Source organism: Aythya fuligula, chromosome 3, assembly GCF_009819795.1.
Source record: "Aythya fuligula isolate bAytFul2 chromosome 3, bAytFul2.pri, whole genome shotgun sequence".
In the NCBI taxonomy this organism is placed as follows: Eukaryota; Metazoa; Chordata; class Aves; order Anseriformes; family Anatidae; genus Aythya; species Aythya fuligula.
This window is the reverse complement of record NC_045561.1, coordinates 104,278,553-104,304,395: the sequence shown is the minus strand read 5'-3', so window position 1 is coordinate 104,304,395 and position 25,843 is coordinate 104,278,553. Positions and strand designations below refer to the sequence as shown.

General features: G+C 35.8%; 1 protein-coding gene across 2 annotated transcripts in view; it reads right to left on the bottom strand.

The window, feature by feature from the left end:
* GREB1 (growth regulating estrogen receptor binding 1) overlaps positions 1–25,843 on the bottom strand; it is a 95,270-nt gene that overhangs the window by 24,978 nt on the left and 44,449 nt on the right. The window contains exons 4-21 of one of the 2 annotated variants that reach the window (XM_032185716.1): positions 25,382–25,558; positions 18,908–19,090; positions 18,464–18,607; positions 17,016–17,141; positions 14,881–15,003; positions 13,958–14,095; positions 13,501–13,686; positions 12,709–13,059; positions 11,898–12,026; positions 10,311–10,436; positions 9,649–9,846; positions 9,386–9,566; positions 7,450–7,642; positions 6,667–6,803; positions 4,991–5,330; positions 3,401–3,516; positions 2,482–2,681; positions 659–748 (exon numbers count right to left, since the gene is read on the bottom strand). In XM_032185716.1, coding sequence (XP_032041607.1) covers positions 659–748; positions 2,482–2,681; positions 3,401–3,516; positions 4,991–5,330; positions 6,667–6,803; positions 7,450–7,642; positions 9,386–9,566; positions 9,649–9,846; positions 10,311–10,436; positions 11,898–12,026; positions 12,709–13,059; positions 13,501–13,686; positions 13,958–14,095; positions 14,881–15,003; positions 17,016–17,141; positions 18,464–18,607; positions 18,908–19,090; positions 25,382–25,558 — 3,138 coding nt within the window. Of the gene's footprint in view, positions 1–658; positions 749–2,481; positions 2,682–3,400; positions 3,517–4,555; positions 4,598–4,990; positions 5,331–6,666; positions 6,804–7,449; positions 7,643–9,385; positions 9,567–9,648; positions 9,847–10,310; positions 10,437–11,897; positions 12,027–12,708; positions 13,060–13,500; positions 13,687–13,957; positions 14,096–14,880; positions 15,004–17,015; positions 17,142–18,463; positions 18,608–18,907; positions 19,091–25,381; positions 25,559–25,843 lie in introns of those variants that run through there. The other variant, XM_032185717.1, reaches the window with a different exon arrangement.

Here is a 25,843-nt window from a genome sequence, read left to right as displayed (position 1 = left end):
TAGTTATGGTACAATTTATATTCTGCACTTCACTCAACTCTCCTAATATTATCGGCATAAAAAGCATGCTAATAAATTTATCTGACAAAAAGCCCTAGTAGTTCTCAACATTGGCTCATGCTTTCTATGTCAATTTGCAGATTACAAAGGAAACAAAGATTTTAAAATGATCCACCTCTAAAGAAGATTCCAAACAGTGCAAAATTAATGAGTGAACATTCTGGAGTGGGCGGGGGGGGGGAACCCACAAACAAGAGTGAGCATGGTTTTTCTCCCACAGATTCTCAAAAGATTTTTTTTTTTTTTTAATGTAAGGCATGTTTTCTTGTTCATAAATTTTCATAGCTTCAGTGAATACAGTCAGCCGTTGCAGTACTAACTCAGGACTGATACCTCGGTTTCCCACATTAAAAAAAGTGCCTGTTTTAGATACCCCAGCCTATGATTACTTTTCAAGCAACAAAACATTTTATTTCTTATAGTTCAGAAGTCTGATTCTTAAGGGTGGGTTTTTTAAGTTGTCTTTAGCGACACTATTAAAATAGGCGTTGCCAAAAGCTTGGTGATTTATGACTTTAATTCTTTCCCTAACAAGCTGAATAAAAGGTCTCTTTCATATCCTAACAATAACTTAACAGAGATAATCTTAAGGTCTTACTGGAAGCCTTTGAAGAGAGAGATGAAGATGCAGAGTCATGGGAATGAGATCTTTCTCTTTTCATAGGACTTCTCTTTTCTGAAGTAGAACCTGTTTCAGGAAAGGTAGCAGGGGAAAGCAAAAACAAAACATGATTTAAATAAGCCTGTAAGAAGTTATGGCTAATAGCCATAACTTCTATGGCTATTGAAGCAGCAAAAAGAACCCAAGTTTGTCTGGATTTTGTCCTCATCCTGACACCATTTACAATGTGAAGAGTATCTGCTTCTGCTGTGCAGTTTTGGATTAGCCTGTGGTCTGATCTAACTACGCTTAGCTGCAATAGCCTCATAAAATAAATTCTGCTGCCATTAGTTGGCAATTTCTAGGCATGTCTCAACCACATTTTATCTTTCAAACCCATGCCTTACTTTCCTCACAAATCAAGTGTCAGGGAAGCCAACTGACAATGAGCTCCACTTTGTCAGTACGTTAAGAAATTACCTCCTACCCCTTACGTTACAACTCTGTGGGCAAATTACATCTCAGCTTTTGGTAATGACAGTCTATATTTAGACAGCCACCAAGGATATTTGCTTGAGGTTCATAGCTTAGGCTTCTATGTCAAAATGCTTGTTTCTGTACAATTTTACCACAATAAACAGATACATAAGCACTGCTATAAGTCTATCTTCTTTGCTGCTCAGAATTGAGCCCTTGAGGAACATACCATAGTTAATGGACTAGGAAAATAGCCTTACAACTTAGGTACCTAATGTCAGTGCACCTTTGGCTCAGATCACATATAATCTTGGCTTTCTTCAACTAAATGGGCAGAGGTATTCATCCCACTTAAAGCAGGCTTCTATTGTAAACAGTCAGAGCATGACCATAGGTGTTTCATTTGTACATCAAAAGAATTTGTTTGATTAAAGTAAATATTTCTGTTCTGCTTGTTCTGCTCTCTTTGCTATCAATGAGTAAGAGCTCAATAAATGAACAGTAACAAGGTTTCCTCTTCATTAGTTTAAAAAAAAAAAAAAAAAAAAAAAAAGGAAATGAAAGCAAGTAGTTTGAGATTTAACTAATTTACAGGAACTAAAATTCCTAGTTTTCCCCAGTTGCAAGGTACAACAAACAGTAAAGAAAAAATGTTAAGAAATTAATGGTATCTCATAATATCCATCAATTCCCACACAAATTAAAAAAATCCGCTTTCTGGGTAAGTCACTGGATGTTTACATATGATATGTTTTAATTGCTCTTAAAAACTGATAAACTTGCAACTCTACCATTTCAATTTGAATTCATGGACAGCACTCAGGAGTACTCAAGAAGCACTTTAAAGTTGCTACATTCAGATATTTCTTCTAGCCATGATGTTTAATTCTTTACAAACTAGAGACTATTCAGCTTGACTTTGAACAGTTCCCTTGGGAGGAATCTTCAACACTGTCAGTATGTAAGGATAGGTTAGGCGGGATCAGTGAGGGAGTTTTGGTGGAGATGTCCCTGCTGTGAAGTCACTGCTTCCCAGATGGCAAAACACAGAGAGGGAAAAAAAAAAAAAAAAAAGAGGGAGAGAGGACAGAACCAATTAGCAGAGAAATAATACATGCAGAAGCATAACTGTGACAGATTAAAATGCCTCAGCAGCAGCACTCTGGGCAGGTAAGGGTGAGAGAACAGTGGTTCACTAAGATAAAGCAAAAGTGAGGAGCAGAGGTAACTCAGTAAAGCTAACACTGGCTAACCTTTACTGACTAGATATCACACATAATTTCATATTTTCTAATACAACTCAATTATTTTACAGCTTCTTTTATTATTACTACTAGCAATACCTTCTGTTGCTATTTCTTCATCTTCGTTATCAGTGCTGCTTAGTTTCTCTGGGTCACTTTCTAACACATCGTTCATAACTGCTTTCTCTGTGTGAACTTCTGAGCTCACAAAGTATGCTGCCAAACCAAGTTCTTGCTCCAAGGTTGTCCTTACCAAAGAAGATGAATTTATTAAACGTAGGTCACAGTATCTCAGTGATCTGGAGAGAAACAGATATGGTAATATGAAAACTCACTGTAATCTACTTTATTTCTTTTCCAGATGCAGCCAAAGTGAAATTTTTTTAATGATATACTTAAACTATGGATGAGATAGAGCACAGTATATCTTTGGTGCTTAATAGGTTTACCACTATGGTGTGCACAGTTTTATTTTCTTAATCCAGTTAAGCAGCTTAACTTAATGTTCAGTGCACTGAACATTAACATCAGCACAAGAAAAAGAGTATCATTTGGGTTTTAAGCCTAATACACAGAATGGGATTCAATTGAACATAAAAAACCATGTAGTGCTATTTTGGTGGCCCCAGGACATCCTGTCTGCCTCCCAGCTTCAACTCCAGAAGGTGTGGATCTCTTCACATGTCCTGTAGCACATATGCCAGCATCCTGCAGAGGTCTCATCTACCTTTTGGTGTCTGAAGTAGCTATAGATTTTTATTTTTTTTTAATATATCCTTACTCTCTCTTGTATAGTGGGACAACTCTCCTACCACTTTTAAGTTATTTGTATCTTTCTATAAGCAGGGGATTATTATTAATAATAAGCTTCTTGTATTTGTGATATAAAAATGGAAAAGCAATATCTTGACACTGAAATCTGCTTTCATCTCCCACGAGCATTTAAACAGTTAATTTTTAAACATTTGGAAAGCAATGGATAAAAAACTTCCACTGAGAAAATACCAGATCTTCTTACCGTGGCAAAGACTCCCCCTGTGGATCCATACCACTAAATATTAATATACAAGGCAAACCCTCCAACTCCAAATATGTCTGTGGCCTCCAATCTACATCTTCAATTTTCTGCCAGACCTGCATAAAATATGCTGTTGGACATACTGATATGGCACAGATAAAAATACATTTTATCATTCATTATATGAATCATTTTGTACATTGATAGAAATTCCACCAAGGTAAGCCACATAGCAGAGCCAATTACAGGTAGATTTCACCGTTCCTAAAGACTTTCAGGTAGCAGTCTGACTGTTATAAGCCTGAGGAAACTGGGACAGTATGTTCTGGTCTGAAAAGTCTCGACTCCATCTGCACACTGCTGAGGCTAGAGCATACACAGATAGAGTGGATATAGTGCATGAGATGATGAGGATGAGCTTTGGGAGACAGAAGAAAACAGAGACTTGCTTCTTATGGCAGATAAAGTATGGGTGTCTGAGCCCAAGGAGGGAAATGAGTTAGGAATGAAATCTTTTGACCTTAGAGCAATAGCTGAAAGTGTTGAACACGCATACACCACAGCCCTCACTTAATACCCTCTGAAAACTCCTGCTCTTCACCAAAGTTGTCAGTTCTGGTAAATTCATGAGAAGTTCGATAATTAGATATATGATTTGAATCTTTAGCATCAGGCTATAAAACTTTACTCACATCAGTCAGTACATTTTGCTGTGAGACTGACTTACTAGAGATAAGGAATACACAGCAGGAGCAACAGTAAGACAATTCAGCTTCTATTTGTACATTTACCACTGTTGTGCATGACTGTGAAGACAAACAGGATGTGATTCAGAATTAATACTAGTTGTTTGTCTTTTTTTTCAGAAAAAAAAAAAAAATTACAAATAGCAGTACAAGATTAGAATTAGGCCCTGGATTTCTAATGATTTTGTCTAACATATCACATTAGGCACAGTACAGAGTGTAATATACATTTTTGCTTTGATGATCAGATGTTGGTAATTTTATGAAGAACAAGGAAATATCAGAGGCTTTTGTTACATAGATGACCCAAGACTCTAGACCTAAAGCACATAAATGAATCCATGAAACAACACATGGTCCAGAAAACATAAAGCAAATCCTGAGCTGTGAATACCAGGGTGTTCTAGGACTCGTAGCTGGCATCACTGATCTGGTGCCTTCATGCCATCTGCTGGTGAGAAGAATAATATAAACCTCAATGGGTCACTGATTAAAATCTTTTAGAACTACACTAACTTTGTGAGAAAAGTGATAATTTTATTTGGCTGTTTTCCCTATTGTTATAAATAAAAGCAGTTCAGCTGCTTGGGAGGGTTACTGCTGGCAGCCAAGTTCTAGCTACATGAGTTAATATTCAGCTGAGTAACCAGAACACAACCAGAGTGAGGAGAGTAAAGGAATCACAGATTGTATGTCTAAAAGATAAAACTCATGCTCCTTACAGTAGTTTTGAGTTTTACAAGTAAGAATCACACTTCAGCTTACAACCATTACTCTCACCGATAAAGTCTCCCCACCTACCCATCTAATGAAGCTTCCCAGTATATTTCCTTCTGTAAGTTACCTTTAGTTGCTCCACAAAGTGCTTCCCTATTGTGATTCCAGAATTAGGATTTCCCAAGATTATTTCAAAGTTATCTTCAAGGGCTAGTCTTTCCCTTACATTATACAGACGTTCATATGCCACTGCAGCCAGCGGGGTACATGGAATTCTCAACACTACCATGAGGCCATGACCACTAGGACATTGTCTTGAAGAGTTTATTAGGTTTTGGGTGATTTCCAGAGTTTCAACTGAGGTGTAATTCTTCATCTGAGAAAGACCACACACTGCCATCATAGCTGCAGAGTAGTGTTGTATGAGGACAAAAGTCCTTATCACTGCACTGTGTAATCTGGGAAACCTGAAATAAATGGCGAATTAAATAGTGAAGTATTAAAGACTAGAGTGAAAAAGCTAATGTTCTCCAAAATATAGTAAACTTAAGATTTCCTCCTGTAAAGAATCCTTCATATTTACTGTACAACAGACTCTCACCAAAGTGCAGTTTGATAGTTCTTGCAATGCATCATTACACAATCAGAACTGATGTTGTCTCTCTATTTCTCAGTACAGATTTAATAAGCAAAGAGTTCAGTAATGTTACATCACTTCAAGTAACCAATACTTTACTGCTGTTACAAAATTTATTACAGAATATTTGCTGATGCACTCAGTAATACCATCAATCAAAATCAAGGCATTTGTCAACAAGAACAGTATTCTTCATGATATGTTATCTTTAGGTGTTTTTTTCTCTTGTTTTCTTACTAAAGCCCCAAACTTGTTTCCAATAGATTCAATATATAGGCAACGTTCAATGAGCACTCCATGCTTCCCAGCCCAGGTACACCCTGTCTCAATCCCCATTCTACAGTAGGGAGAAACATGGATATGTAAGAGCTTCCTGTGCTCTGGTTTTTACAGAAAGGAAACCTGAGTGTGCAGTACAAAGAGAAACTATGGCTTGCTCAGAAATGCACCTCATGTGTGTGATCAGAGCTCCACAGCACCTGGTAGCAAGCCCCATAAGTTGTGTGGACATGCTCAGTCTGTCAGTTACCAATATGAATTCACAAGATTCTACTTGTCCTGACTTATTTTTGTTATAGATCCCAAAGAGTTTATCCACAGTTGCATGCATTCATGTGCAGTGATTCTAGACTTGTCTTGCAAGGACCAAGGAAACTTAACTGTTGGTGTATTTTCAAACTGTGATGATGCTCAGAAGATTTTTACCACTGACTTAAGTGTATCAAACATAGTGATATACGTCCTTCTCTTTTTGGTCCTTTTATGCAGTATACACAAATAATACAACAAAATTAGCCAGGGTCAGCAAGTGATAATACTGGACAAAAGTGAGAATGTGTTTGAATTTATTATAATAATCTGATAATGTAATTTCAGATTATTGTAATATAGAAGTAGCTACTGGTCCCATCCAAGTACACACATTAAAACAGGCTGAACAATGTGCATGTTCATGGTAGGGGGCAGCCTAGACTAGTTAGATTACACACCAAATGTGCAAAAAAAGATTAAAGAAAATATGAACAAGTGAAATACCCTTGTATACAGAGTTGATTTGTGGAACAGTGAGAAAAAAGAAAAAAAAAAAGGTTTCTAGCTAGTAACTCAAGACACTAGAAAAATACGCTTCCTAAATTTCCTGCATTAGACCAAGAAGTGTACTGTACCTCTTTCCCAAAGCCATGACCATTGCTTCAAAAGAGCTGTCATACCGAAGCAGTGGAATACTATGGCCAGATAGAGTGGATTCAATGAATTCTGACAGTCCAAAGTATTTCTTGTTCTCATGGTATAAATCTACACCCTAAAACAAAGGAAGCAATACCAATTTAAAGCTAGCAAATATTAATGTACAATTGAATCACTGTTATCTGATATATTTGCAGTCACATTCTCCAACAAGTATACATACACTCAGATGCATACTAAAACAAAGAGAGAAAGAATCAACTAATTTTTTTGAAAGGAAAGAAGTTTGACTTCATTTTTCCCTGTTTCTTTTTCTCTCTACTCTCTCCCCATATATACATAAGCACAGACAGAAGATCTATGCAGGTTAAATATGCACACATATCCAGAAAATTCATGTACCTACATTTCAGATGTTGATGATTTTCAGGTGCTTTCTATTTATGTAGCTCAAAGACTTTTAGCAAAGCTACTACAGTTAATAGGAGATATAAAAGGAATAATAATAATAATAATATAAAAAAAAAAGCAAGAAATGATAGAATAAGCAATGGTTAAAAAAAAAAAAAAAAAAAAAGTCACAGACTAAATAAACAAAAAAAAAGAAAAAAGAAAAAAGAAAAAAGAAAAAAGAAAAAAGATGCCATGCAAACTTCATTCTTGTCCACAAAAATCATAGGGCCTCCAAAGTTCTACCAAGTATATAAATGTAAAATAACTTATGAAAAGCTTGCAAAAGCATCTCAAAGCATCCATCTTACATTGCTGTATGAAGAAGGCCAGTGGATCTCATTGTAAGGGCTGATATGAGTATGCTGTGTCTGGAGCGCATAGGGGAAGGAAGTCACATGGAGTGTCACAATATTTGGTGCCTCTTTCACCTCCCTGCAGTTCAACAGTCTATCGACAAGTCCTGTAGACAGTTCTGTTTGAGGATAAAGGCTATGCATAGCACTGCAAAAAAGAAATCCAAAATCCAAAATTCTCCAAAGTGATTGGCACAAGGGAACATTTGGGTCCATGGGATAGCTTTAACCTGGATGTGAAATTGAAGTTAAACATATACAAGGAACTTAGGACTCTATTCTTTACCCTGCTTTTGTTGTATAGAAGGATGGGAAAAGAAATGCAAATTTTCAGTGCACCTGAAAATTTCCATAGGACTGGTTAACTCCCTAGCTAGCAAATTACCAGTTTCTTACAACCACCAGAATATGAAAGAGAAAGGATGAAAGAAAGCTGACGTTATGGCAGTTACAAATAATCACATAGTCCTCTACTAAATTTGGCCAGATTGTTAGAATTGCCCCTGAGACAATATAATTCTTGCCTACAAAATCAAGATAGAAAATGACAGACCGTAAGTCAGTACAACAGAAAGACAGAGGGAAGCTACCTGTGACAGATCTATTGTTAGGGCAAATGTTGGTATCATAGAACACCTACAGTCAATTCATTGCTCCAGAGTAAGACTTCAGTCCAAATTCATGCTATTTAATTTTTGGCATTTACTTGCAGTGACCAAGTTACAATCCTAGTCAGTGCAAGCTCCTGTTATCAACACATAGAGATAAGTAATTCCAGGAATTTGTTGTTTCCACCCAAGACCTATGCCAGCTTTCAGAAATGCCCATGTCTCTGTTGGGTCTATGTGGGCAATCCCAGGCAGTTAAACTCCTCTTTTAGGCACCTTATTTAACTAACTGACTTCAGTTAGGGGGCATGAATCCTGCTGTACATAATAATCGCTTCAATATTTGCCACTTACATGTCTTTTTTAGATAAAAAAAAAAATATATCAGAGGTTAGTAGCAATACGGGTACATCTCTATCCCTCAGGGATGTTATATGCCTTAAGGGCCATTGTTCAAGTTCCTAAGATATAGAGGAGTTGAACATTAAACCCTCACATATGCAAAAATACAGGTTTGATGAAAACACTGGTTCTTAACCAGTGTGAAAGTCAAGGTCTTGTCATCTCATTCACAAGCAAAATTCAAAGGCTTTTTGTTTCAGAAACACTATGATGTTTGCAATGTTGGAACATGCTGGTGTTTCTGGAATTCAGCACATTCTCCAACTTCCCCAGTGCCTCAGGAGATACAAAGCAAAAGCAGCCCATCTTCTCAACAGGCAGACTGCTAAGAAGGCAAAGAAACAATGAGCTATACAAGTGAACTGACAGGGAATTTGGTAAACATTGAACAGAAATCTCCCTGCTCCCTTGAGACATTTACCTGAAATCATGTACATGCAGAAACATTCAATTCCTACAAAGTTAAAAAAAAAAAAAAAAAAATAAGCCGCTGTGTTGGCTCACTAGCTGCCTAGTCACTGTGGAGGGTGTTTGCATGTTCTACAGTCCGGAGGACTCTGACAGAGGATAATGAATTCTGTGTACTTTCACAGGAAGCTTTCCTTTGAACAAACGAAAACCAGCCAGAAAAACGATAGCTGTGGCTGAAAGAAGATAAGAATGGTGAGCCAAGATAGCTGAAATGTTCCACTGGAGCATAATATTACAAGCAGAACAAAAATAAGTCATGAAGAACCTTAGAAGAAAACACAGTTATTCAACGCATGGGAAGAGAAAGTTAGCAGAAAGTTGCAAAGAGAGATGAAGGAAGACATAAATCATAAATCTGATCTTGAGAGCTAATGCAAACAATAATTTTTCTGAAGTTGCAGTTTTCTTACCTCATTAGATCCCAGTGTGCGTGATCATGGATTAAGACAAACAGCGTGTGTGGATTCTGCATAGAGTTTTGTAAAAAGACTTTGAACTTAATCTGGGCGTCTGCATCTAGTTTCATAACATACTGTTCTACCCTCTGCTTTGTAAGATGCTCCTTTTCTAATCCAAGTTCTAATAAAATACCTAAAGAAATGGAACAAACATCAGTATTTCCAGATACAAATATTTTTAATGGTTTTACTGTAAATCCAAATAAAATAAGCACCTGAGTGCCAGAGATGAAACAAAGTCTGCTGATAAGTCACTTCAGAGGGTGGAACACAAATCAAGAAATCAATTTTCTCGAAGGAACCCAAATCAAGATTTTGAGTGCTGGAGTCAGCAATTGAGCAAATATGAGACAGCAGTTTCTGAGCCACTGCTAGCTGGAATGGACGAATCTGATGCCGTTCAATCTCATAACCTGGAAAATGACAAAATTCTGTTTAGATATACATGCAAAGTCTAATTGAATGCAAAATCTTAGAGACTGGTGAATAATAATTGAGCTATACTTTAAGATACTTTGCTTATGAGTCTGAGTTCCAATTTATGAAAATCTATATGGAAAATTAAAAGAAATCTTGCTGCACTGGGGCATTTTGGCCCTGTAAATCCCTTAAATATTGAAGAGCTGAAACTGAACTTGTGCAACAGCATTCTGCTACCACAGAAGTAAGACTTAGAGCTTCAGGGAGTACAGTATCTGATGAAATGAAGCAGAGCATCCATCAAGTGTAAACCTGCATATCCCAAGATGTAAGTTCCTGATCACCACAGAACAGAATTTTTCAAGAGTCTAGGACTCTGCCCAGAAGTATCTACCTGCACACCTAAAGACCTGCTTTCAAGTACCCGACTGTTAACTGTTTAGAAGGTATTTCTTACTTGTACACACAGCTGCTCCAGTTCCATTCAGTGCTGTTGATTTATTCACTGAAGCAGACAGCGATGAAGAGATGTGCCCTTGGTTTTCCTGATAAAACTTCTCCAGCAAAAGATCAATGTCACCCTCTATCAAATTGAAAGTATAGTGGTATAAACATCCAGGTTAATAACAGCTGCATTTCATACTGACTTTTTTTGTAGGTCTTAAAGAGCTTTATATATGCTAGGTAGTTGTCATGCTCTTAGCTTATTGGCTACTTTTTACAGGAAGCCTCATCTTTTTTCTATTGTATAAATATTAATAAAATGTATATCAGGCCAGGGAATGACAGATCAGCTATGCAGACCTCTGCCTAGGACATTTATAGAAGATATCAGAAAACTAGCTCCAAGGCTCTGATCTAAATCAGCAACAACAAAGACTTCAAAGACTTTAAAGTGACTTAGTTTATGTCCTGACCATTGTGCTGCAGTGTTTGCTAATAAGGATTATGAGAAGCATTTGAAAATCTGGTGCAGAGCATAAATATTACTACATCTTTAACATTTTTGAGAGAGAAGAAAAATCCCTATAAAGCTGAAAGATAAATGAGAGTTTTACTGAACTAAGCATATCTGCAAACACATCCTATTCTATCCAGCAGGGACGCTGCTTACAGATGATAGCTGTGCAGAAAATACAGTGTGCCTGTTCGGAGATTTTAGTATTTTCTCAGCAGCTGAAAAGATTTTTGAACATGTCTGAAGCAGGGCTTAGAATGGCAGGGTCTGCCCTGTGAAGTGCAACCCAATGGATGTGGATGTTCATTTATTTGTTCTGCTCAAACAAGTAAAAATCTCTGCAAAAGAGATTCTGAGAACCGTACCTTGAAGATACTGGGAACAGAGGCATGATGGTTCTAGAAAAACAGGTTTCTCTTTAGTGACTAGTCAAAATACCATGACTTATCCATAAGTGTTCTTGCCTTCTGCGTACAGATTTACTGGTGTGATATGCATGGAGAAGGGGACTGTGACATGCCTTTTACACAGACAAGCATGCTGCATTTGCTCTAGTTGTGTGATGTAATTACACTTTCCATGTGGCTCAATCTATTCCTAGATAATCCTGTTTGTAGTAATCCTCAGTATGCTCAGTTAAAAAATGATCCAGTAACCCTGGCTCTCCAAAATTTTCTTTTCTTTACCATGCATTAAAATCAAGCTCACAGTATGGTAAGTTCAAGGAACAAAATTTTCCTTGAATGAAATAATTCTTTCTACCATGGTCTAAACGAATTATGTGCTTTCGGCAGAAGAATCTATATCCGTTCACATGGATATAGACTTGCATGTTTTGTGAATGGATGTGCATACTTAAGTGTAATATGTTCAGTTACTTACTGACGTATTTTAATGAAACTAAGGGATTTTAGAAACTGACACTTTTAGGAGGAACTTCAATTCAAATATACTTTCACAACTTTGTCCTGTGTATTTTATTCATTTCTAATAGTATCTTGCCAGTGGAAAAGTAGTATAGCTATTTTCACTTACTCAAAATATTCAGGGACTTGGAAACATGCCTGTTTGTAGCATATTATGTACCTGGGCAAAGGGTGCTAAAGAAGGACCCCAGAGTTTCTACTTTCCCTGTGACCAGCTGATAGTTAACTTCTTTTTGGTAGTCTGAAGGAGTAAGCATGCCCTCAGACAGGATTCTTGCCTGATACTTTCCTAAAAGAAAAAAAAAAAAGAAAGAAAAAAAAAGAAAAAAAGTCATTTTGAAAGCACTTCAATCTAAAGTAAAAATGTTCTAAGTCATAATAAACCCCAGCTAAATGAATCTTCCCCCCATAAAAGTGGCAGAGATCAATCTTTTTTTTTTTTCCTACACACTTATGCACCATCCATCTGTCAGATAGATTCATACTTTATAATTCTATGTTTGTTTTCCATTTTAGGGGGTACTTGTTGACACAGTATACAAAAAGAGCATGCAAATAGTCAAAGATATTAATGAATCTTTGTATGGCTATTCAAGTAATTTATCAGCATAGCCCTCAACAGGTTGTTGAAGGCAATAAAGTTGAAAGACTGTATTTTAGAAGCTAAGAAAGTGTTCAGGCCTCCACTCACAGTAGTATCCCAGTCACACAGAGCAGGAGAGCTTGACACAGTGTGTGTGCTGGTAACTTGCCATAATTTGTAGTAATGCCGTCTCAGATGCCTTGGTAAGAACACAGATAATTCATAGAGAATGTGATCACTGTGGAAGAAACCCAATTGTGCTTCTTGATCTTGGGTTCAAACCCATTACTCTGGGTTCAGTGCTCTGGTTTGCTGGGGCAGCTTACAGAAACTCCTCACCGCATTGAATGATTCAGTTTTGCCTGGAGATACACCCTTGGGATCTCACCTGTTATCACAATGCAGGAATCAATGGCTCGATTTCTACTAGCACATATGATCACCACGTAGTTTGTCTTTATTAATTTTCCTTCAATGAGCAGCTTAAACATTTCTGAAAGCCCTTCAGCCAGAGAGTAGCTGCACTCAATGATGTGGACGCTGTCATTACAGGAGCTAGCTGCCAGACCTGCCAGCCAGGGAAGCTGGGCTGAGGTCACTGGTGCAATCTGGCTGGGCACTTGAGGAAAGGTCTGTGGAATTGCCTGTTGGTACTGCCGGATTTCAGATAGGTGAGATTCCCGCCACGAACGCATGAATATTTGTTCCAAATCTTCAATCAGAGGGACCTGGTCTGAGGCTAAAAAAAATTAAGAGGAAAGTGTTCATATTACAAAACAAATGAACAAAGCTGTAGAGTTAAAAACATTTGTTTTTCAAAATAAGTATTTTTTTTAGAGATGGTCATGTTTCAGGTTTATGCAAGCATGCCTACTGACATTGGAAGATGCAAACCATTTCTTTCATTTTGGAGTGTTGTTGTGAGGCTCAAGTAAAACTGCCTTAATTGGAACCTGGCTGTTAGAAATATTTAAGTGGTTAAGTACTGCCTGAGTCAGCATAATACTACTTCTAAACCATGGACTGTATGCAAGAACAATTAATTACAGTTGGTTTACTTTTTATTTTTAATTGCTGAAGTCCCAAATTATAGGAAAAGATGAACTTTTTGTGGTTATATTTCAATCTGTGTCTGGTCTTCAAGAACAACAAATTATTTAGCTTTAGAAAAGAATCTTACCTAGCTGAACAAGGTAGTAGACAGTCAGCAAGAGCTGCATTTCCTCTGAAATAGGCTGTATTGTGGATGCACCATATTGTTCATATGCTCTAGATAGAGACTGTGAATTTCTATAACAGGTGTACAGCAAAGGACTCACTATCACATCATTAATGTTCCCGCAAAGATATGGGAAGTTTCCATGACCTGTGAAATGAACAATATTTGTACATATCACATTAATTTCATATTTTTGTGTGTGAATTAAACAATTCCAATAGTAGATATTTAACAAGTGAGAGATTAAGCAGTATTTGGCAGTAGGATTTATCTTTGCATCTCTTAAAAAAAAAAAAAAATACATAAAGTCTTGTTGAGTGCTTGTTTTTTGCTTGTTTTTGTTGTTGTTGTTGTTGTTGTTGTTGTTTGTTTGTTTGTTTTTTGTTTGTTTTGTATTTTTTTGTTTGTTTGTTTTTACCTTTAAAAATAACTGGCTTTGCTTTACAGATTTTCAGCAAGTTGTCAGGAACTGAGACCGGTTCTCCTGAGCCCACCATCGGAGATGAGGCTGACCCCACCAAAGCAGAATGTGGTAGAGATGATAGGCTTCCTCCATCTAAGATTGTACACATAATATTACTGGAGAAAAGTTTAATAATGATTTCCTCAAATAAAAGTTATTCAGCATCATCTTAAATCCACATTTAGTATCAGTGTTACATAATTTTGTGGTTATATCACACATTTCATGAACTGTTACTACAACCCATGCTCACTTTCTTGGAAAATGTATTGTTGTGGCCTTAAACATTGTACATGCATCCAAAGATTTTTAAATAGAAGTTTATTTATAAACCTTTTCAGCTAACAAATGCATGATATACATGATATCAATACAACATAATGATTCATGGATTCATGATATATCTAGTTTTGTAGATTCTAAATATGATTTCTTGCTATACAGGGGAAAAAGAAAAAAAAAAATCTCGGTTAAGCTGTTTTGTTTCTCTGCATGTCATTTTAGTTTGTATTTAGGCTATAAAATCCAAGTAAGTGCCAAGAAGACTGTGACAGATAAGTGAAACAATGGATGATATACTGACCTAACTTATGACACTAACTTTAATTTCCCAAAGGCGTTTAGGTGTCTAAAGATAGATACAGGCATTTGTTGCAATTTATTAATAATGGCTCAATGATTGGATCCTAATGAGAGTTAAGCCTAGACACCTCAAATACATACAAATGAAGCACATAAATAATTCTGGCAATGTAGGTATTAAACAGGTTTCAAAACTGTACTGAGAATCTGTATGTATCTTTAAAATACTGCTTCTTTTCCCCCATTATTTTCTGAATAATGAAATTAACATCATCATTACCTTGGATATAGCTTACCATTTTTAATTCTGTTTGGAACTTGTGGGTTGAGCTGCAAGTTCCAAGTTTCAGTAGATGATGGAGATTCTGGTGACCAACCTTTATGGCGCTTTTTTGGAGGCCCTGAATTTGTTAACGTGCCTGAATAACAGGAACATTTCAGAAAGTATTAGAACTGAATATTCATTTGTGTGCATGATAATTCAATATGTGTCAATGGACTGTATTAAGTACTGTGGTAAACAGGGTCAACTCCATGAACATCATCATTTTTTATGGCTTTTGTTTTCCTTTTCTATCTTCTGCTTAAAGACATGGAAACTTTTTGGTTCAGAGATCTCTTAATCATCTTGGAGACTTAATCTATTTTATATCAACATTTACTCTGTACTAAGAGTAATGTACTAATGAGTAATGAGGTGTACTAAGAATACTTATTTGTATTAATACTTTGAAGTCAACTCTATGGGCATTTTGCTCCTTTTACTTCTAAGTACATGATACTGCATTTCATGTAACATTTAATAACATTTTCAATGGTTTCAGCATCGTATTAACAAAGATCAGAGTTCTTTTTAACAATTTTTCTGTTGTCAGGATTTTTATACTTGCTAGTGGTTATTGTTTTTGATTTTGACATCCTATACTAACTCCAAGTAAAAGACTTCTGTACTTTCTTCCTATCCAATTTTAGCTCCAACACCTCTGTCTGTAAAACCATAACCAACTTTCTCACAGTTTTCCTGGGAGCCATGACCACTACATTTTTGAAACTTTTTTCATTACTTTATTCAGTCTTCTTGGGCACTCCTCCAAACTCCTAGAATGATGAGTTTCCACTAATATCAAGTATTTCTAATTATTGAGGGTTGATAGTCCTTCAGGAATTGCTTGAAGGACTGAGTTATTTCTATTTATACATGTGAATATGTAAAACCCTTAACTACTTCATACTTGCAGGTCAATATCTGCTGGCCAAATGATTAGTCCCATATAAAATTCAAAATGGAGTGAGAACCTGGTATTACATATACATGTATATATATATATATATTTATATTTATATATATTTATATTTATATATAAATATAAATATATATATATATAAAATGTTGTTGGTGGTTTTTTTGTTTGTTTGTTTGTTAACAATCCTTTTGCAAAGGATATTAAAGTCAAAAGTAAAGCAGAAATCTTCAGATTTAGAATAAGGTTGTTCATTTGCAGAACAGCGTATGTGCACGTTAAGGATCACTTTCTCCTTTAAACTACTACCATGTGAGGGCAGTATTTAGCCATTTGTTCTGATCATTCATTCATTTAGCTTCCTGGCATGAGGTTGTGCCAAAAGCGTAACTTCAAGATATTTAGTGTAATACAAAGTACTTTTGAAAATGCCTTACTCCTTACTACAGGACTCTCTAATATGTTGACATGTGAAGATAATCCACCTGAAATTAATTGGCAAGATCAGTTTACTGAGAACATGTTTCTGCATGCAAGAAAGAGATCAAGAACCTGAATGGGCAGAGAGAACGAATTTGGCTGAGATACTAGCAGGGCAACTTGGGAAGATTTATTCTAAAACAGAGATATAACATGTTTCTAAGAACAGTCAAGACTAAAAAGAACTTTCTTGCTCAAACAAGTCAGTGACGTAACATACCGTTTGTGACAGAAAACAACACAAATCATGATAATAGTGATTCAATGAGGAAAAATTATTTAATTTGGAGCCAGTTGTCAAAGTAGCAAGTACATCCCAAGGTGGACTGGAACACAGAAATTACTTATGTGTGGTTACTTATAAATCTTTCTTAATTCCATGCACAAAACCTGTTAGGTGAGATTCGTGTAAACAAATGCATTATTTAAGAATCTAGAGTAATAGTCCAGTCTGTACTTCTCTAAAATGATACCCATTTGTAAGTGCAATGAAAAACTTCCAATTAAGAATCTGAACTTTAATAAAGCTACAGCTAAAATCATATCATTTTTTTTCCTGAAAATTAACATATTAAAAAAAATGGAATTGTCACAAAAGACTTGGAAGGGAAGAGTAATTTCTATTCATAGAGAAAATTGTAATCATGGTATCTATTACACACATGGAATATAGACGTTGGGGTTATTAAACAACAAATCCATACAAATACCTAGCACCGATGGTCTTGTCAAAGCAGATAGGTTATTTTTCACCAACTGTTGTTTAGGAGATTCCTTGCCATTATACACTGCGGAGCTGAATGCTGCTGTTGAAGGAATATGATCTATACCTGCAGCTGCCAATAAAATAAATGTTATATACAATAAATATTTCTAGGTCATGATCCCCAGTTAATATAATTAAATGACCATTGACTTTAACAGAGCCATCAGGATCTGCTCAGTGAATACAATGCTGAATAATGTAAAGCCACTTCTGATCTCTTACCAGATTATTGCTGTCTGACTCCTAAGTGCCTGGGTAAAATCCCAGTCTGCAATTAAATACATAATTTCCCATCCTTTAGATTCTTTGCAGGTTCACCCTAGCTCTTCCATGAAGTTTACTTAAGAATCAGCAAAGAGAGTAAAAGAGTCCAAGCTTTGTTGTTTAAAATTTACTAAAAATGCCCTCAGCTTCAACTCAAAGTTGACATCCTTCTTCCAAACATCATTTTAATTGTGCTGCCTTAAAAAAAAAGAGAGATTTTTGCAAGCCAAATATGCTTGTCATTAATGTAGTTTTTAAATATGTAACTTCTGGCAAACAAATGCCAATACTGCTATTATAAAGAGATTAATGATTTGTTCTGGAGGGGTACTGGCATTCCAGATCACAACTATTTAACTGGCTTCTGTCTCTCAGACAGAATATAACCACCAACAGCTGTGTCTCCGTTCTCATATGTGGATCTCTGTAACTGTCACAAGAGACTATTCATTATGAAGAAGCTCGGAGAGATCACTTAAGCCTCTACCATCCATCACCTTTTATTTATGTAAGGCTAATGGAAAAGTAAATGTTTCAGAAAGCATTGTTAATACAAAGAAGTTACAGATATTAATCATTACTTTATCTTTTAATATTAAAGCTGCTTTTCTTCACAGAAGAAAAGGCTCAGAAGCTTTTAAGCCAATATCCATACAATCTCAGCAATAAAGGGAATTCTAATTATAACATAAAATAGATAGACTGGAGCAAGAAAACACCTATTGCAAGAAATACCTAATCTTTGCCACTTAAAAAAAAAAAAAAAAAAAAAAAAAAAAAAAAAAAAAAAGGCTCTTAAAAATGTGGTTTGCTTTAGTTATGAACAAGCTTCAGAACACCTGGCTATTTTGTTATTTGCTAAACATTTATACTTAAACGTAAGGGGAAAATATGGACAGCAAGAAGCCTTGACAGCATGATTCTTTTTTTAAAAAAAATTTGAATGATACCTTTATACATATTCAATTTTCTTTATTTTATGTGGTAGTGTGCTTATTTCTTTGTCTCTCTGTTCATATAAATAAAGACAGATATGCACACACAGAATAGTAAAACTACGTAGCCCAGTAAAATAATAAAAATTAGTAAAACTACAGTTACCCAGAGAGTTTTCCTTCTAAGCGTTACCTGTTTGTTGCATCCCAGCTGTAGTATTTGGATTTGCTGCTGGGAGAGGCTCACTTGACATACTTCCAGAGAGGCCCGAACTTTCTGGCAGCTGGAACAATGTGCTCGAACAGGTGCTGGAAGAAGACTGTCGGCCTCTGAACTCTGAAGAAAAAAGGAACTTGTTATCCACTGACAACAGCGACAGTCGCTTTTCTCTGTCTATCTGATTTGATAATTTCACACATGAATTACTCAAAGGCTACAGCACTTAAACGGGAGGAACTGATGGCATCACACATGCCATCCTTGTACTAGGGTACTCAATTGCTTTTTACAGCTGCACTTTAAGGAGCCTTTCTTTCAACTGATCCATCTTAGGTTTTACACAGACGCCAGCCCCTGTGATATCTAAGCTTGGATGATGAAAACCAGAGCCCGAGTAAGACAGCTTCATTATCTTACCTGCTCCTTTCCAGCAGATTACAGATCCTTTGGTCAGAGCTCCCTGTGCATTCCTGACCAGATAATACTTTAAGTGTTTCTGTTTCTTGGGCTGAGTGGTCAGTTTAAGATTAATATGATTTGAGAATTCTGTAAAGTAGCAGAAACCCTTCTTGCCACAGCCAACACAATTGCCAGAGAAGCCTGATAAAATAAATAATACATACAATCCAATGAGACAGGTTTGTCACTATTAGTAACATCAAAACATGACTATTCTCTGGAGAAAAATAGTATTCTTTTTAATAGATTGAGCTTTTTATTAATATTATCCTCCAGAAAAAAAAAAAAAAAAGAAAGAAAAAAAAAAAAAAAAAAAAAAAGATATACCAAGGTCTCTGTGTTGCATTTCAGCTTCCAAATTGGAAATTGCAAAAACAGGGCTCCATAAATAAAATAAATAAATAAATAAATAAAAGAGAGAGAGAGGGAAAAAATAAAATAAACTATATCTCCATTTCCTCCCACCTGAAAAGAAAATCACAATTCCTACATGTAAAGCACTGCATTTCACTTATATTTTAACTTTCTTTGATAGTAAGCATGCAATTAAGTCTCAAGAAATTAAGTATATTTAATCTATTATATTTGATTAGGTATAAGTATATTTAAGTACCAAGTTTCTACTACAGATGCTTGTTTAGAGAGGAAAAATACTAATGCCTTCTAGGGCTATTGATTTAAAGTAGCTATCTCAAATTATATGGCTGGACTGTGTCAGCACTTCATAACAGTTTAAGCTACCTGTGATTATGAACAACAAAAAAAAAAAAAAGTCTGTAACTTTACAGAACATGACAGAGACACAGTCCTTGCACGTAAAGGAGCTTATTGTACTCAGGCTTAATGGGGCACTTCCAGGGATACTGCCATTTCCTCTCATTCTGAGGTACAAAGTTTGAGCCTCAAAGAGGAATTCATGATGGTGATGGCATTATCACCATAAATAAAGAACATTCCTTGAACAGATGATTAAGACCATCTCCCTTTTCTTCTTACTGAACTTTAGTTTTCCATTTTCTAAAGTATTGTCATAAGAAATAAGTACTGCATAAAACCAATGAAACTATCTGAAAATATTTACAACTTCCAAAGAAATCCTGTAGTGTGCAATTAGAAGATAATGCTCCCCATGAACATTTATCTCTATTCTCCACATACGCCCTGAAGCATGAAGGTTTCTTTTATTTTAATCACATCTAATGGACATCTTGATATGTTATCAAAGGAAATTGAAATTGAAAGGGTGAGTTCAGTGAATCGAAAGATAGAAAAAATAAAATAAAGGAAATCAATTTAACATAAACGATGGAGAATACCATTGGAAGTAAACAATGTAACTGCAGTACAAGCTAAATAATATGGTAGATAAAATTAAGAGCCATTTATGAGAATGATAATTTCCACTACATTTCAGGCAAATTATGTTTTCAAATTAATGGTCAGTATTTACTTTTCTTCTTAAGAAAAGTGAACTAAAATGCAAGCATAGTGCTTTGTAAACACCTGTTGCTTGCTCTATAACCAGAGTACTTTCATTAGTTTTCAAAGGGCTCAGAAGAATTCATTAAAAATCTAAGTTAATGTGGCAATTGGTCTGGTATCTATGGGAACAAGTGGATAATAAGTACTGAAAGCTGCCTATTATATCACTGATGCTACTAGGTAGGATCATAAAATCAGGACAAGTCATGACTCTGCAGAATCCTCTGTGTTGTATCAGTCAACACAAAAGCATCTGTCTAACATCACAGAACCTTCAGTTGCTTCAATAAAAGCAACAACAAAAGGAAAAAAAACTAGAATGGATGTGGTAAAAGCTGTAGAGTTTGTATGTATTTTATGCAGATTAAGAAACTACTGAAAATGCTTCTGCTGGCAAATGAAAGCTTCCTGTAGATCTTCGAGGCATACTGAGCATTGTTTATTTGTTTGTTTGTTTTCCATTTAAACCAAACTAACATCTTTCTCATCAAACCTCCCCAGCTCCTCTGAGATGAACTAAGTCCTTTCTGGTAAGCTCCTGCCAACACTGTTTTTCATCCCATTCATTCTGACTGATACTTTCTCTGATGACAGTCATTGCCTTACTAACACAGCTCAGCCTTGGCATCACAGATATAGCATGACTTTATAATTTCAATGCAATACAATAATGTCCAGTCATTACTCTTTTCAGGACTAACTTTCTGACTGAAGCATCTACTGCCAACCTTGCTTACAGCACTTACGTAGCAGATTGAGTAACACAGCATTTGTCATGAGAGACTCCCCCATTCTGTGCACACCCTGTTCACATGCCATAACCAGAGGTAGCAGCTGATGGAGAGGACAGCTTGTTTCATAAACAGGCTGCATTAAATATTCTTCCATACATTATAGAAAGGACAAAGGTCAGGGGAGTCAGGGCAGCCATAAGGTAACTCAATATATCTATGTCATGCAATTGATTTCACAAGAGAATTAGAAATCGATGCCTGGAGTTTAGGGGCTAAGCCTTTCACCTTTAGGTCACCAGTTCAAATTCAGCTCAGTTCAGTAGTGACTTAAGTCCGTTACCCTCTGAAGATTGTTTAATCAGAAGGTATTTGCTTGTGTCTGATATTTTATCATATGTATTTGCTTGAATGTGCCCACATCACATTGATCAATTAGTCATAATTTAAAAACCACTTCCACAGCAGGGACACCATGATCAGTAGAGGCCTTGGACTAGAAGGGTATGAAGCCTGCCCTACCTCATCACTTGGCAATGGTTCCTTTGGATTAACAGTGAGCTTGTGCTAAGGGTAAACAGATGAATTCAAGGTGGAAGGATATCCATCTAATTTTTCATAATCTAATCTTTCACATCCTGGTCCAACTGAAAATTTTCTTCCTGTTTCTCTTCTAAATGAATCATGGGGTTGTAATTAATGTTAACATTTATGTAATGTTAATGTTTTTGTGAAAAGTTGGCAACTTGCTTAACACAAAAAATTGTTTTTTCAACTGTTCAACAAAAATATTTCTTCACCTCTAAACACAAGCAAAAAGCACAAAAACATTGACAATGCTCCACATTTTTCCCTCCCATTGAGTACCACTAAATTTGAAGACTGAAATACTACGTTTTAAAAATAAATGAAATGAACATGGTCAAGCTAGAAAGCTCCATGGTACAGAAACTCATTACTATTACAAAAGCTGAATAGAACATTGTATATTTTAATAGAAGTGCCACAGTATTTCATACTGAAATGTTTTCATCTTACACACAGCTTAAAATGCAAGCAAACTAATCTTTTCCTCTGTCATTCTGACCTCAGGGACCCACTCTAAAAAAAAAGATTTCTTATTCCCTGCTAGGAAAGTGGGCAGCTGTTTGGTCTTTTCGGAAGGAAAACGGTGGGTGAATAGCTGCTTTGTTCATCATGAGAGACTCTCCTTATGAGTGAGAACTGGAAGGGGGTGGGGGGCAACAAAAGAGAGAAACCTTTGGGAGTGGTACATATTTGCTGCACTGGCTTCTTTTATTAGAAAACAATAAATATTGCACTATCACAGAAGTTCTTCCTCCATCTACACATTCCTTCAGGCTACAAAAGAACAAGAAACAGCTTCCTAAAGGCAAAACTTTAATTTGCTTTGCAGAGTAGTGAAACTTGGTGTGTAATTTGATTAATAGAAACATGCACAGTACGTTCTCAGTCTTCTCAAATGTAGACAACTTTTTACTTAAGAAGAATATAGCCCTTTCCAGAAAACTTTTTTTATTATTATTTTTTCCCCTGTGGAATAGTATATCAACTGTAAAACCAAAGAAACAAAACAACCTCAGTCTCCAACAAAAATGACTTTCAAATCATAAGCACAAATGCCTTGATTGGTGGGACAACTTACTAGCATAATCAATAAATTGACTCATGCCCCACAGTCATATTAACAGCCCCTAATGGGAACAAGACCATAAGTCAAAAGCTGGTCAGGAAACTACTGATACATTTTGTTTTCTTTCGGAATTTTTGTACGTTCCACAGGCATCTTCACAAATGTATGCAGGTGGACCATGAGAAATCAGGAAAATATCGGTTATTTCATTTGTGCCTTTCCCTACAAATACATTCTTTTGGGGAAGAAAAAAATGAACTACAACAACATACAACAACAAAGCCTACAATACTGAGTAATAACTGCCTTACAGAAACACAGTATATTAAGAGAAAAAATTACGAAAGAATGTGGTTCAAGGGTTACAAGCGATATGCCAGAATCACCAATAAGCCTTAGCAAAAGAACAGGACATAGTTGGACATACTCTGACTCACAATGACATCTCATTTCAATTCTAAACAAATTAATTTAAATTTCCCTATAAATTCAGACATGCTTCAGGGACCACTTTCTGGAAGGCCAAGATATTTGAAGGCAGAATGGCCTAAAGTCAGAATACAAAAGTAAGCCTTCTATCCTATCTTTTCAAACAAAGATAATAAAAGATAATAAAAAGAGGTTCCACTCTTCATAGTAGGAGTCTATGAAAAGTTTTCATCTTAAAACTAGCACAATAAAGAGGTGTTATCCTAATAGGCAGAGAGTTTAAAACAGTTGTCTTTTAGCTTACTACATGTCTGTAACTGAGACTCTTGATGTCTGCTTCTAATTTTACTTCCCCTGATTTGACTTGCATCAGAGTATGAAAATCAGAATCAAACAATAATTTCTACCAGATCTACTGGAGCAACGTGGTAGTACAATCGATTGTAGCAACAGTATGCTATACTCATGTCAATGAGATACATCATGTTTTTTCATCGTATTATAGAGACTGAAAACATTTTTTTTTCCAACTTACAGGTCTTTGGATCTTAAAGCTTACAGGTTCTTACAGATTTAAGCTTGTTATAGTATACAGAAAAGTTATTACTAAAATGCTTTGCAAAAGATCATGATTCACTGGTGTCTAAATGTAAATCAGCCAAAAATAATCATATAAATGGTTTCAGAAAACTAAAACTAAATAAGCAAGCTGAGGATGCAAGTAATATAAAAACCTCTCAGTTATGTTCCTGTTGCCTTTTTCTGTTCTTGTTTAGCATGCAATTAACAGATACACTACTTCCTCCCTGCTAACAGCCTAAGGAGCTTAAGCTGTTAATAGTGCTAGCACTGAATGACTTGAGTGGTACAACATTCCTGTCTTTATCTTTAAAATGACAACACATGGGTGATTTATAATCCTCTTAATTCTTTTACAATCACTGTTCAAATGTACTGTGACCAACACAACTCTGCAAGATCACATGAGGAAAGAAATCACTGTACATAGAATTACATTATCCACCTTCACACTGTGCTGTCATCCCAAATGCCTTGAAGAGTGGCTCAAACTGAGAAAACAATTGAGTTCACATCATATCCCTCAGTGTTTGTGAGAGAAAATGGTTAAAGGAAACAAGGACAAATGGTTCCTTTTTGCTATTTAAAGCTCAGACTGGTACACAGATAAATGATGAGGCATTTTTGGTTAACTAAGAAAAATAATACTTAAAAAAACAAGAATGCCTGATGAAGAAAAGAGTTCTCCCTCAGGTTATATACTATTTGTCCCAACGTAAAAACTATTCCATTTTAATTACATCAGTATTTAGTTCACTTATTCACATGACTGTGGATCACCCCAATTGTGTTGATTTGCATGAGGTTAATAGCAATCAGAAGGGCTATAGCAAAAATAGGTAGAAGGACCTAGTTTATGTTAGAAGTTAGACAAATGGATGAAAGGCAAGAAACTAGTAAGTATCCTACTTTTTTTTTTTCTTTTCTCAAAATACTGTGTATTGTAACATCGAATTCAAAACCGCAGTATTACTTGATTATACATAAAGGAAATTTTTCAACTTGTAACCATTCATTTTTATGTTTATTGTGATAATAACTAAAAGTCATGGGTTAGGACCCAGAAGAAATTCTATTATTTATATGCAATGGAGAATATGACCCCTACCCTAAAATGATGAATGGAAATCATCTTAATTTTTTATAGTACAAACTATTGTCAAACTGTTTACATGTATACAGTAGCCAAAAAGGTTTACTTTGACAGACCTACAGCCTGCCCAAGTATGTTAGTATTTGGAAAGCTAAAATCAACTAGTCCAGTGACCAGATGTGTAGTTTCAGCAACTAGGACATAAACTGCCTAGACTATGACTTAATTCTTGGACTAACAGATAGAAGGTGATGAAGCATTTCTAATGAACTGGCTTCCTCTGTATCTTTCTAAATAGAGCAAGCATAGCCAGCTCTGAGTTGTTATCTTGTTGAGCATCACCACTGAGAATTACTATACAAATGGAACAGAAATAAGACCTGCTGAACTCACTCTACAAAAAAAGACTACCAATTAATTGTAGACCACAGAAACATCCACTTACTCCAACCACAGACACTTACCCAACAGGGCATTGCGCCCATTGTCATCTGGCAGGAATCTTTTATCCACAGCACACACTAAAAGGTGATCAGGTAAATTTGGTGACTTTGCACCAACAAGTAAAAACCCTGATGGTACCTCGATATGTTCATTGGAAATTGAAACCAGTCTCAAATCTTTACCGGCCTGGCAGAAACCTAGAAAAAAAATAAAAAACAATTCAGTGTATTTTAAATTGATAAGATTATTATTTTTTATTTAATACACACAATTTTCTTTGTTAAAGAGCTTCTGACATCATTTTAATTTTTTAATGAAAAGCAGAGTTCTATCCTCTGAGGTGAAGGGCAAACTAAAAGACAGTTTTCTTCTCTGCCTTTTTGGTCAGCCATAAACAAATCCTATGAGTACAATTAAAAAAAAAAAAAAAAAAAAAAAAAGACAAATCTGAAAATCAACATTTTCATTATGATGTTGCACAT